The sequence below is a fragment of the Desmodus rotundus genome, chromosome 12 (assembly GCF_022682495.2).
Source record: "Desmodus rotundus isolate HL8 chromosome 12, HLdesRot8A.1, whole genome shotgun sequence".
NCBI lineage: Eukaryota > Metazoa > Chordata > Mammalia > Chiroptera > Phyllostomidae > Desmodus > Desmodus rotundus.
The window spans coordinates 44,380,892-44,394,084 of NC_071398.1; the positions used below are offsets into that span (position 1 = coordinate 44,380,892).

The 13,193-nt window shown below is 53.7% G+C and overlaps 1 protein-coding gene across 1 annotated transcript in view; it reads right to left on the reverse strand.

Moving 5' to 3' along the window:
• The window catches only part of ZNF541 (zinc finger protein 541), a 39,518-nt gene continuing 26,325 nt past the window's right edge, over positions 1-13,193 (reverse strand). Inside the window, exons 9-17 of the mRNA XM_053915433.1 lie at positions 12,169-12,493; positions 10,042-10,105; positions 9,269-9,411; positions 8,808-8,911; positions 7,558-7,633; positions 6,897-6,985; positions 1,067-1,207; positions 691-872; positions 1-599 (exon numbers count right to left, since the gene is read on the reverse strand). Of these exons, the coding sequence (XP_053771408.1) occupies positions 434-599; positions 691-872; positions 1,067-1,207; positions 6,897-6,985; positions 7,558-7,633; positions 8,808-8,911; positions 9,269-9,411; positions 10,042-10,105; positions 12,169-12,493 (1,290 nt within the window). The 3' untranslated portion in view covers positions 1-433. The remainder of the gene's footprint in view (positions 600-690; positions 873-1,066; positions 1,208-6,896; positions 6,986-7,557; positions 7,634-8,807; positions 8,912-9,268; positions 9,412-10,041; positions 10,106-12,168; positions 12,494-13,193) is intronic.

Genomic DNA, 13,193 nt, shown 5'->3' on the forward strand with positions numbered 1-13,193 from the left:
GTACAAAAAAACAACCTAACAATGTATAAGTCATTGCAAGACTAGGGACTGAGGCCCCAACAGGCGGCCATCTGAAGGCATTTTCCCACTGATTCTCTACGTCTTGACCTTCCCTCACAATGGAACCAAACCCCCAAACCTAGACGCAGATGTGAGAGCTAGCCAGATCACGCCTGCCCCTCCCCCGCCTGCCCGCTCTAGGGGTGGGACTGAGAGAAGGGGAGAGACTGTTACCCTAGACACTGGGCCTCAGGCACAGCCCACGGGACTTCACAGCTGTCTGATGACTGCGGGCTTCCCCACAGGGGACAGTGGGGGTGGGGAAGGCAGAGGGGTGCCCCAAATGTCTTGTGGGGGATGAAGGGAGACGCGACAGGGCTGGAGGTCCCCACCCCAACTGCGGCCTCATCCCCACCAGCCCTCTGCCGGGGGATCACCACTGCAGGGGGCCGATGTCAGCCCCTATCTCCTCCTCTTCCTCTTCCTCCTTCAGCTGGAAGGGCTTTGCCGGCCACTTCACCCTGACGATGGGCTCCACGTGGTCCTGAAGCCGGTGCCGCTTCATGTGGGCGTTTCGACTCTTAATCTTGTCGAACACCCTGCAGGGGCACCAGAGGACGCAGGGGTCAGAGCAGCGCGGGGCTCCGCCCCAGGGAGGCGGTGGGAGTGGGCCCAGGGCAAGGCTGGTACCTTTCACACTCTCTGCAGGGGAAAACGCTCTGGCCCTCGGCACTCCCGGGCAGCTCGGGGGTCCGCTTGGGGCCTGTACTGGGGCTGGAGTTGAGGATGGACTCCCTCCTGTAACCCTTGGTCTTCATCTTTAACTCAGGGGTTGGGCGGTGGCTGGGTCTCTCTCGAGGGCTGCCAGTAACCTGCAGAGGAGGCAGAAACCCCAAGAGGTGCTGACCCCCCACCCTTACAAGGGAGGCCCAGGGATCCAGGGCCCAATGTCTGCTGCAGGGAAACCTTTGTCACGGGCACCCTTCCCAGCCCCCAGCTCGGCTGGGCAGTGGGCATCCAGCTCAGCACTAAAGTCGGGGCTCAAGACCCCCACGACCCTCTTTACCTTTGCTTCTGTCCGGTCTGCTTCATCTGGCTCTCTCTTGAGCCTCTTCTCCAGCCCCAGGGCTCGGCCGCAGTCAAACTTGATCATTCTTTTCCAGATGTAATAATACTCAACACACTGGGCTACGGTCTTCGTCTGGATCTAGTGAACGAAAACGGACACCGACTGTGGGCAGCCCCCGTTTGCTCGGGGCAGAGCATCACAGAGTCCCCCTGGGGCTCCAGAGCGAGGCCACCAGGGCCAAGACCTGAGCAGTGAGACCATCCGAGAACCCTTCCCTTGGGGGGGGGGGCGCACACGAAGGGACAGTACGGGACACTCACTGTGCATTGTGCCTGAGGGCCGCTTGTTTGCCGAGCGGAACTAACGGAAGCAAATGCCCTCATGCGGTGGACACCCACGGCCTCCACAGGAGCTGGGCAGAGCCCCACAGCACTGGGGAAGGTGGCCCGTGGGGGAGGGGCGGGGAGAGGAGGAGGTTTTGACAGCACAGTTTGATCCTGGGGCATTCAGACCCCACCACGTGCTCCACCCTCCACTAAGAAGGGATCCCATTGACAGTAACTTCTGGAAAAACCAAACAGAATAGAAACATTTCATTGTTCTAGAAAGAAAACTTCTCAGGAAAATTAAACCGGCCATTTCAGCACTTCAGAAGATACTTTCTCCTCGAGCATTTTCTCAGCTTTGTTTGCCTTCACCAGCTAGGACTCAAAACAGGACGTCCTTGCCTCAGAAATACCCCAGGTTAGAAAAAGCTTGGACCCTGTTGGCAGATACGGTGGGACAACAGGAACCATCCAAAACCAATGACGAGAAACGGTCGGAAGACATGAAAGAGTGGCTGGTAAGACACCAGACACTGGTCTACTAAAGTTTTTTGTGAGAAAGAAACTAAAGCACCACAGTCCCAACTGACTACCTGGAGAGTGCGTCCAGGCCACGGCCCGGGGGGGCATCCAGGGAGAGGCCAGCAGACCTCCTGAGGGGAGGTGGAGCCGGGCGTCCACAGGATGGGGTAGAGCAGTAGAGAGAGCTGCACGGAGAAGAACTCCAGAAGCCTTGAGAGAATTCCCCCAAGCATCAGCCAAGCGCCGAGCAGCACGTGTGCAGGAGGAGCTGCCCCAGAGGACCAGAGGAAAAGGTGCCCATCGCCCACACAGGGCCAGGAGCGGAGCCTTTTCCCACTGGCCGGCGTGGAAGACCTCCTGATTCCTGGGCATGCTGACAGTGTGAGGGGCAGGGCCCCACCTCAGTAATGAAGAAAAATTAATTCTGGACAAGAAGCTGTTCTGGTCCCACCTAAAAAATTCTAGAAGTAATATGCAAAAGGAAAAAAAAGTCATTTTCAAGTAAGTATGTCACAGAACCGTTCAAGAACATTTATTGGAGTCCAAAAATATCTAGCACCCAGCAAGGTAAAATTCACTATGTCTGGAATGCAATGTAAAATTACCAGGCATGCAAAGAGGGAAATGTGACGTGAAAATGGGGAGAAAATCACTCCATCAGAGTCAACCCAGAATAAAGACAGTTGTTAGAGCCAGCAGGGAAGGACGTCAAAAGTTAACGTAACTCTAATACATGTTTAAAAAGGCAAGTAGAGACATGGAGGATTTAACAAAAACCCACACAGAACTTCTAGAGAGGAAAGCCACACTACACGGGATCAGCACCAGATTAGACGCTGTGGAAGGTAAGATTAGCGAACTTGGAGATACAAAAATGGAAACCATTCAAAGTGAACACACAGAGAAAAAAGAATCAGCAAAAATGAGCATCAGGAAGCCGCGGGCTGTGGGACAACTGCCGGAGGCCAAACACACTCCTAAGTGGAGTCTTCGGAGGAGAAGGGAGGGACCCAAGGAGGAGCCGAGGAAATAACGGGTGGAGTTTCCCCAAATGTAATGAAAGCTAGAAACCCACAGGTCTAAGAAGCTCCATGAATTCCAAGCACCAGAAAAATAATGGAGAAAACTACTCCAAATTTTTTAATAATAAAATTGCTCAAAACCAGTGATAATGAGAAACCCCTAACGACGACAGCCAGCCCCAGAAAAAAGACATGTTACACAGACAGAGAAGAAAGACAGGAAAATAAAGGCATTTATTGTTGGAAATAAAAGCAAAAAGAAAATAAAGCAACATCTTTAAATTACTTAGAGAAAAACAATTGTCAAAGTAGAATGCTATACTTAGCAAAGATATCTTTCAGAAATGAAAGCAAAATACTCTTTAAGATGTACAAAGCTGAAATAATTCATTATTAGCAAATCTGTACTACAAGAAATGTTAAATGATTTACATTGACTTGCTTCTGGAAAATGCTGCCAGAGGGAAACATAGATCTACACAAAGGAATGCAGAACAACGAAAATGATAACCACATGGGTAAATGTGGAAGATTTCTTATTGTCCTGGCCTAGGGTAGCTCAGTTGGTTAGAGCACTGGCCCAGTATGCCAGCGTTACAGGTTCAATCCCCGGTCTGGGCACACACAAGGATCAACCAATGAACGCGTGCATAAATGAGTGGAACGACAAATCGGTATTTCTCTCTCTCTCTCAAAGGATGGATTAAAGACTGAGTATTTAAATCTCTCTAAAAAACAAGTGACTGTTTAAACAAAAATAATAGCACTGTATTGTGGGGTGTATAACATGTAAAATAAAATGCATAGCCACACAGTACCAAGGCAGGAAGAGGAAGAAGTATGGTACTGTAAGGTTTTCATTCTGCGTATGAAGTGCTATCAAATCACTTGAAGGTGGACTGTGATACATTTTTGTTTGTTTGTTGACTTATTGGTTGATTGACTTTATTTTAGAAAGACAGATAAAAACATCAACTTATTGTTCTATATGTTTATGCATTCACTGGTCGATTCTTATATGTGCCCTGACTGGGGATTGAACCTGCAACCTTGGCTTATTGGGCCAACACTCTAACGAACTGAGTTACCTGGCTAGGGCTAGACTGTGATAAGTTAATGAGGCATTGAATCAACCCTAAAACAACCACAAAAGTAGTAAAATGAAGAGTTACAGCCTATAAGCCAACAAAGGATATGAGACAGAATTCTAGTATTTACTCTATTAATCCAAAAGAAGGCATGAAAAGTGGGAAGGGGAAATAAAGAACAAATTGGACAGAGAATAACAAGACAGACTTAAACTGAACCATCTCAATAATCGCATTAAATGTAAATGATATAAAAACCCCAATTAAAAGGCTGCACATTCCTTATAAAAAGCGATACCCCACACCCTCCCTACAAATATGCACTTTAAATATAAAGACACAAACAGGTTAAAGGTCAGAGGAGGAAAGAGGTGAGCCATGCTAACGCCAACCGTAAGAAAGCTGGAGGGGCTGCTCTGCTAATATCCAAAAAAGAAAACCGAGCGAAGAGTAATCCCAGGGATGAAGAAAATCATTTCATTATGACTGAAGGGTCAACTAATCAAGAGGAAGTAAGAACCCTAAATGTTTATGCGTCAAAGCCAGAGCTTCAAAATACACGAAGAAAGAAATGACAGAAATGCAAGGAAAAACAGACATCTATAATCATAGTCGAGTACTTTACTATCGCATTCTGAGTAACTGCCAGAACACGTGGCAGTGAGCGTGTGGAAGACCCGAGTCACAGCATCAGCCACCTTCACCTTGACCTGACATCTACAGACCTCCACCAGACAGCAGCACAGTCCACTGTGAGCGCACTCAGAACCTTCCCGAGATGCAGACCACGTTCTGGGCCATAACAAGGGTTCGATAGATTTAAAGGGATTCAAATCATGCAAAGTATTTCTTTGACCTCAGTGGCACTACATAGAGTATGAATAACAAGAATCGTAGCCCTGGCTGGTGTGGCTCAATGGATTGAGTACCAGCCTATGAACCCAAGGGTTGTGGGTTTGATTCCTGGTCAGGGCACATGCCTGGGTTGTGGGCCAGGTACCCGTTTGGGGGCGTGGAAAATGGGGACCTGGGCGTGAGAGGCAACTGATGAATGTATTTCTTGCACATCAACGTTTCTCTTCCTCTTTCTACATCCCTTCCCCTCTCTCTAAAAATAAATAAATAAAATAAAATAAAAAAGAACTCTGGAAAATCCTCAAATACTTGAAGTCTAAATCACACGCTTCTACATAACTCACAGGTCAAAGAAAACCAAAAAGTACTTTGGCCTGAATAAAAATGAAAACCCAACATAGAAAAACTTGTCAAAGCAGCACTTTGAAGGAAATTTATAGAGCTGAACACCTATATTAGGAAGGAGGAGGGTCTCAAATCGGTGACCACAGCTTCCACTTTTAGAAACAGAAAAAAGAGCAAATTAAACCCACAGCCAGCAGAAGAAAGGACACAATAACAGAGCAGAAATCAATTAACTAGAAAACAATCAGCAAACCCGAAAGCTAGTTCTTGGAGAAAATCAAAAACATGGATAAACCTTTAGCCCGAGGGATCGAAATAAAAAGATAAATCACCAATATCAGAAGTGAGTCGAGCGGCATCACCATCATCTGTGGATGCAGAAGGGGTGACGTGAGAATATGACGGACTTTATACTGCAACGTCAGTCAACTTGGAAGAAATGTACAAATTCCCCGAGAGACAAAAACTCCCGAAGTTCACTCAGGAAGACACTGAACCTGAACAGCGCCGTATCAATTAAATGAATTTGTTGTTAAAAACCTCCCCACGGAGAAAACTCCAGGCTTGGGTGGCTTCACTAACGAATATTTAAGAAGAAATAAAATGAATCCTAAATAACGTGTTTCAAAACACTGAGGAGAGGGAAAAGCTTCCCACCCAGTGCTGCCTATGAGGCCGGCATCAGCCTGGCACCACCGCCAAGGACACCGTGAGGAAAGGAGCCACGGACCCGTATCCTTCGTGAACACAGACAAAACATGCCAAACAACATGTGAACACATAGAACCCGACACGCCATGACCACAGAGGCCATAAATATAAATGGCAACCTGAAATCACAAAACTTCTGGTCGTGACTCTGGTTTAGGCGAAGATTTCTTAGACGCGACACCAAAAGCCGGGTCCATGAAAGACAAATCAGCACGTCGCAACTGGACCCCACGGCAGACTCGCTGAAAGGACCGACCATTGCACACGTCGGTGAGGCTGTGAAACCACTGGACTCTCGCACCCGGTGGCAGGACCGTGCGTGGCACAGCCGCTTTGGAGAACAGTTTGGCAGTTTCTTAAAACGCTGACCCCATGCTGACCATGACATGCACTAGTTCCCCTCCCAGGCGTTTACACCCCCACCAAAAACAAGCCAGTACACGCCCATGCGAAGACATGTGTGTGTCAGCGTTCCCAGCAGCTGCATTTACAACCACGGTAACCGGACACCGCCCAGAAGTCCACGATCAGGTGAAGACGAGGAGCCGACGAGGGACCACAGAGGGGCAGGAGGGAATTTGGGGGGTGACGGATGCGTTCTATGGCGATGGTTTTACAGGGACACAAACATGTCAAAACAGCAAATCTTACACGTTGATTATATGCAGTCTGTGTCCCTCACGGTAAAACAAAAAAGAAAAATCAGCAGGACACTAAGCGCAGCACGACAGGCTCGTTAAAGCGCACGCATGTCTGTGTGTGACATCCGTGCAGGCAGAGGAGGCCTCCCAGATACGGCCAAGCAAAGGTTATCGCCCAGAAGCAGGGCTCTTTGGGGTCCTCGGCAACCACGGCTCTTTACAATTGTAAACTTACAACACCGCAGTACGTGGCCCCAGCTGGCCCTTCCGCTCCAGCGGGGCTCAGCTGTGTGGGGCGAGGCCCGGGCGCTCCTTACCGTCTTGTGTATCAGGTAAAAGTCCTTCTTGTGGGTGCAGAACGCCTTCTTAAAGAGCCGCTTCTCCACGGGGGTCCAGATGTCCGAGCCTGTGGGGAAATGGCCAAGAGGGGGAAGACACTTTTCCTCTGGGGGCGCAGCAGCCGTGACTGAACCACAGACCACCCCCCTCTTTCAGCTACCAGTTCTGAGCACCAAGAACATGCCAAGCATTCTGCTGAGTCCTGTGTCTGCCTCATCTCGTACAATCCCCCCAAAAACCTTAGCAGGAGGAGACCATGCCCATGCCCGCTTTACTGCCGCAGCACCTGGGGCTTCCACTGGCTGACTGGCCAAGGGCGGGGGCAGCGGGGGGGGGGGGGGGCAGCCTCCTGACTCCAGGGCTGCTGCACTCCATCACTGACCCAGCCCAGTCCACCCATCCCTGGCCTGCAGCATCCCCCTCCCAGCTGGGCAGAGCCCATGGGGGAAGCATTGGGAAAGGGGAAGGTAGGACCCAACTAGAAGAATTTAGTGCCCCCTGAGACTTCCCACACATGACAGGCCCTTCTGGAAAGGCAGGTGAAGCCCACAAGAGGCACAACAGAGCTTGCCATCGAGGCTGACTGGTGCGGGGGGTCTCAGCCAGGCAAAAACCACGTGGGCACCTGGCCCAACTCACCTGTGTAGCGGTAGTCAGTGAGCGGGTGAGTCTGCGGCTTCTGGGGTCCCCTGAGTAAGAGCGTCTCCAGGGCGACCTGGAACAAGAGGAGGGGCCGGCTACTTACTGAGGGAGCAGAAGTGAGGGAGAGGCCCGCCTTCTCGGGCTCATTCATTTGAGAACCACTTAAGTCCTCCCTGTCCCAGGGCTGCTCAAAGTGTGGCTGGTCCATGGCCACCACCTGGTCCCTGGCTGTGGGCGCACTGACTACATCACCAGGCATGCTCCTGGGGGCAGCCGGCACCACTTTTTCATAGCCAGCTTTCCTCATGAAGGGACCGGTGCAGGGACTCCTTCTGGCACCAGCTCCTCATTCCTTTGAGGAGGGGCGCTGCTCTTGCCCGTGGCCCCAGCCTATTTTCCTCGCGGCACTAATCACCACCTAATGATGTTAAAACCGTATTTCCTGTTTTGACTCTCCTACAATGTGAGCCCCACGGAGAGAGGGATTTTGTCCTGCTCACCAGCGCAACCCAGTCAGGACCGGCCGTGTGACCTGCAGGGCCCAGGGCAAAGGGAAACGTGGGGCCCTTTCGTTCAGACATTAAGTATTTCCAGACGGCAGCATCAGAGCCCTAAGCCAGACACGGGACTGAGCCAGCCCAGCCCCGGTGCCAGGGCACCGGCAACTCATGGGACCCAATAAATAGGTGACACCCTGCTGAGCGCCTCCCAGCTTGAGCCAAAGCAGAACCGTGGCCTCCTGGGTCCCTAAGTTGCTGACGTGACTTTTCTTCTCCCCCTCCTCTGAGGGGGACTTTCACTTCCTAAACCTCAGCATTGTGAGGAGGGTCCTTCCATGAGGCAGAGGCGTTTCTGTTGCCCCAGAGGTTTTCGTACGTGGGTCTTGGATCAAAAAGCTAAAGCTTGGTAAATAAACCAGATCAATGCAGGACCTGAGCTGGGTCTACTAGGCTCCCCTCACCTCCCCACCTCCTACAGCCCGAGATCTCAGAGGGACCTGGGCCCTGCTGTTGCTCCAAATACACAACCGATTTACCGCGCCCGGGCCTGCCCATTCCCCCTCTGGAATGGGCCACACCAAGGGCCACACCAGTCCCAACTCCACCGGGGGAAGGATGGGTGGCCTTCCTTTGTTTTCATAGCTGCGACCCCCTCCCCGGCCCCCACGCAGAAGGTGCAGGTCAGGCTCCTGGACCCCAGCGCAGGAGAGCGGGGAGCTCCCCGAGGCCCCGTGGAGGCTCCCTCACCTGGACGTTGCCCTGGGCTTCATGCAGGCAGTGCAGAGCGAGCTCCAGGTTGGTGCCCCCTCCCGGCATGACACTGGAGCAGGCCACGTTGCAGAGCTCAGTCACTGTTGCGAAGAGGGACCCCCACAGGGTGCAAGGGAGAAGGGACCTGAGTCAGCTAGGGCCAGGGAGGAGGCTCCCCCACAGTGATGGCACAGGGAAGGAGCTCCTTGTTGCCATCTCCCTCACGCTTCAGGTAAAAGCAGGTTGAGGAAAGGGTCGGACAAGGAGGATGGGCTGGCTAGCTACCACGTCAGAAGGGAGGTGGTGGCAAGGGACAGTGGCCTGGGAGAAGCAACGCTGGACTGAGCTTGGTCCCTTGCCACCCCCAGGGAACATTGCTTCGAGCTCAAGTGGAGAAGTGGGAGGAGAGTCCTTGGGGCTGGGGGTGGGCCAGGAACTCGGCCGGAAGTCTCAGCCACCTCTCTCCTGCATTTCCAGGTTGGTCGTCAGGTCTCCCCACGGCTCCCAGACCAGAGAAGCTGCGTGCTCATCCACTCCCGCCAGCGACCTGTCCTGGAGCTCTGGGATCTCGGCCTGAAAACGGCTCCCTAAGTTGATGTGTCTGAAACGAGTCCACACACACAGACACGCGAGGCGTACACGTGACTAAGGTGGGAAGGAAAACGGAGGCGCAGGGCGGGCCCCGCTCCGTGGACTCCCCCCCCCCCCCCCCGCCCCGGCCCCCCGCCATCTCAGACATGCCGCGTGCGGGTTGGCCGCCCCTGATGGGCGTGTGCAGGCCTTCCAGAAACCTCCGCAGGGAGACTCCCGCCTTCCTCCAGTTTCTTTTGTTGCCGGATTTCTGGCTCAGGTGTCTCTCCTGGGGTGTAGGACCAGGAGGTACGTGCTGACACCTCGCACACTTCTCCATCCACGGCCACGTCGTCAACCACACTCCGTGGAGAGTCAAGCGTCTTGCGCTGTGCCCTCAGCAATTTGACTGGGAACCCCAGGGTCTTGGGCATCCTCCCCATGGGCCCCACGATGGTATATCCAGACAGAGGAATGCTGGGGAGACTTTTCACGTGCACCTGGAGAAATCCGCCACTTCTCCCCTGGGGAGGCCCTGTGGCCACCCCTGAACCTCCTGTGATGCAGGGGCCCTTGGGCACAGCGGACCCTGGGGTACAAGGAGCGCAAAAGCCGCCCCACTTAGGTAGGACCCTCCGGGCCCGAGTCTGTGCCGACTCACGGTTCAATGCTGATCTTGGTGTCGTCCTTCACCACACAGATGCCAAGTGACTCATCCTTTCGATCTGGAACGCACACCACAAAGAGCCTCAAGAAGACTGACAAGAAGCAGCCCATGGGGCCCCTTCTCCCTGCCTTCCCGGAGCAACTGAGAGCAGGCTCTGGAAGCTTGCATGGCATAAAGCTTCCTCAGAAGCTTACAGAGACAGCTATCATACAATGTAGCGATCTCACTTCAGGGTAGTTATCTGGCAGAACTGAAGTCGGGGTCTCAAGAGACACCGCACTCCTCCCTGTGCTCCCTGCAAGGCCATGCAGGACAGCCAAGATGTAAGACGACCCCAGTGACCATGTGGGTGAGTGGGCACAGGTAGTGCCGTATTCGCACAGTGGGATACCACCGAGCCTTGGAAAAGGGAAGCCCGCCTTACGCGAGGACGCAGAGGACCCCGAGGACACTGCGGTGAGCGGCTAAGCCAGTCACAGGAAGACAAGACGCATACTGTGTGGTCCCACTTACGTGAAGCACCTAAAACGGACACAGTCAAAGAGTGGGACGGTGGCTTGCAGGGGCCGGGGGACTGGGGAACCGGGAGTCACTAGCCTCCCGGTGCTGAAGTTTCAAGTGAGCAAGACGCATAAACTGCAGAGATGCGCTGGGGGACACCGTGTCCAGGGCTGCGACGACGCACCTGCGGTCACACTACCGTCTCGCACACTCACACATTCGTTAAAGGGCAGATTAACTGTTCTTACCACGATAAAATAAATTTTTAAAAAAGACTGCATGGAAGATGGACAGGACTTCTGAAAAGGTACAGTAAGGAACGCGGCCAAAACAATAAATTAACTGATAAAAATTACACTTAAGACAGGAAGTTAAAGTCTCTGGAAGTTGTCCTAAAGGCGTACAAGAAACATTTTAAGCATTTTAAGAAATACACACCCGAGAAAATTGACAAAATCTTAGAACACAGAGAGTCAGTGACACCTGAGCTGGGACCCCCTCACCCACCTGGCCTCCAGCACTGTAACCCGGAGTACGGCAGGCAGCTGCGGCCGAGGGGATGGGGGCTCCCTCTCCCCCCAGCTCCCACACTTAGAGGATTAAAGGAAGGTAGGATGCTAACGTCTCATCAAAGACAGAGACTATTTTTGAAGACATGAACCAAATGGGAGTTCTGGGGTTAAAGAGGTATCGTGATGGAAGCGAGGCCCAACTGTAGGGGTAACTGGACAGGAGAAACGGCCCACAAACCGCCTTGACGAGGCCGCGGAGAAACCGGAGCTCCCGGGTAACGCTGTGCGGATTGAACACAGCCATCCTTTTGGAAACCAGCCTGGCAGCTCCTTGAACGGTTAACACAGAGTTGCCAGAGGACCCGGCAACCCGACCCCTGGGTGCCTGCCCAGGAGAGACACAGACAAACATCCACACAAGAACCTGCACGTGGGCGTCCACAGCAGCCTGGTTTCTAGTAGCCCAGAACTGGAGGGCACCTAGAGGCTCAGGGCCTGATGACTGGGTACGGGAAACGAGGTCTCCCGGGAACCGGGATGCTGCTTGGCCGTAGGGAGGAAGGGGCTCGGATCCATGCGACAGCAGGCATGGACACCACCGTGCTAAGTGAATAAACCAGACACGAGCGGTCCCATGCGACTCCGCTCAGAGTGTCCAGACAGGCGCAGCACAGAGAAAGCAGACCGGTAGTTTCCGGGGCCGCTGGGGAGATTGGGGCTACGGGGGTGTGAGGGTGCTCCTTCTGGGGGTGGCAGAAACGCGGTCCAGCTAACCGTGGGACGAATGCACAGCCCTGCAAACACGCTAAAAACACGGTACATTTGAAGCGATGACTCATGACGTGATATGTAAAGGGTGTCTCACTAAAGCTGTTTCAACAGCTACACGGGAGGGCAGGCAGAAGGGTGGTCAGGCTAAATGGCCGCTATGATTTCTTTCTGGCTGTAAAACTCTAAGCTCCGGGAAGGCTGCCGATCACAGACGGTCCCGGGATACTTATAAACAGCCAAGGGGCCAGAGCCACAGGAGGGAGACACTCTCTGGACCAAATGCTAAGAGGAAGGGCGCATGCGGCCCACAGCAGGCCACCGCGGGAGGCCCACTCACCCAGCATGGTGCTGAGGAGCTTGTCGGGACCGGCCTGAGCGGACGTGAAGCAGAGCGTGCTGAAGTACAGCCCAGACCCCTCCCGGATGGGGCTGAGCATTGGGGGCGGCGTGTAGGGAGGGCACTGGAACAATCCCTTCAGGAGGCGGTCCACCAGGAAAACTGGGGACCGCAGGCAGCTCTGGTGACACCTCCCTGGGCCTGGCTCCCCAAACGTGCAGCGGGGAGGCGGCATGAACAAGGCCTTGGGCTGGGGGCGCTTCTTGCGCTTCCTGTGCTGGCTGCTGTCCCTGCTGTCTCTCTCTTCCGCGTCTTTCTCTTGTCCCTGGGGAAGAATAGAGTTCGGAGGGGTCACCTGAAGCCACCTGCCACTCAGCTCAGTCTTCAAGATGGCATGAGAGCAGGAGAGGGGGACTGACCACAGGGACAGAGGGAAGTATGACACGCGCACACCCCGTGTGTCTGTGCCCAGGGCCATTGGCAAGGGACCCCAACCCCAGTGCCTGTGACGTTCAAGGCTGGAGCCTTCCCGTGCACCCACACTCCAAGCAGAGACCCTGGCTCAGGACCTGGGAAACACATGAGGCCACTTCTGTTGTTAGCACAACTGGTATTTACACAGGAGGGGCCAGAGACAGTGTCACAGGGTGACCAGATGAGAACTGGTTCCCCTCCAAACGACAGCAGCTCTGGAGAGACCAACAACGGGGTCCGTGCCTCCCGACTCCAAGTCTGGCCTGCACTGTCCCGGGCAGGGTCCTCTAGTGCAGGCTGAAGACCGCCTGCCTAAACTGACCACGCTCTCTCTCAGCTCCATGCAACCTCCCCTCCTCTCTGCCGGTCTTATTCCTCCTTGTCCTCCAGGTCTCAGCTCTAGCACCCTCCCCCCCCCTCCAGGACGTCCTCCTCCACTGGTCAGACTGGGTCTCTGTCACCCCCTCAGGGCTTCCCCAGCTCCCTCTGCCGTCTCCTTGTCCCCAACCCTGCCCATTCTGGGTCATCACTGTCTGGGGACAGGCCTATCT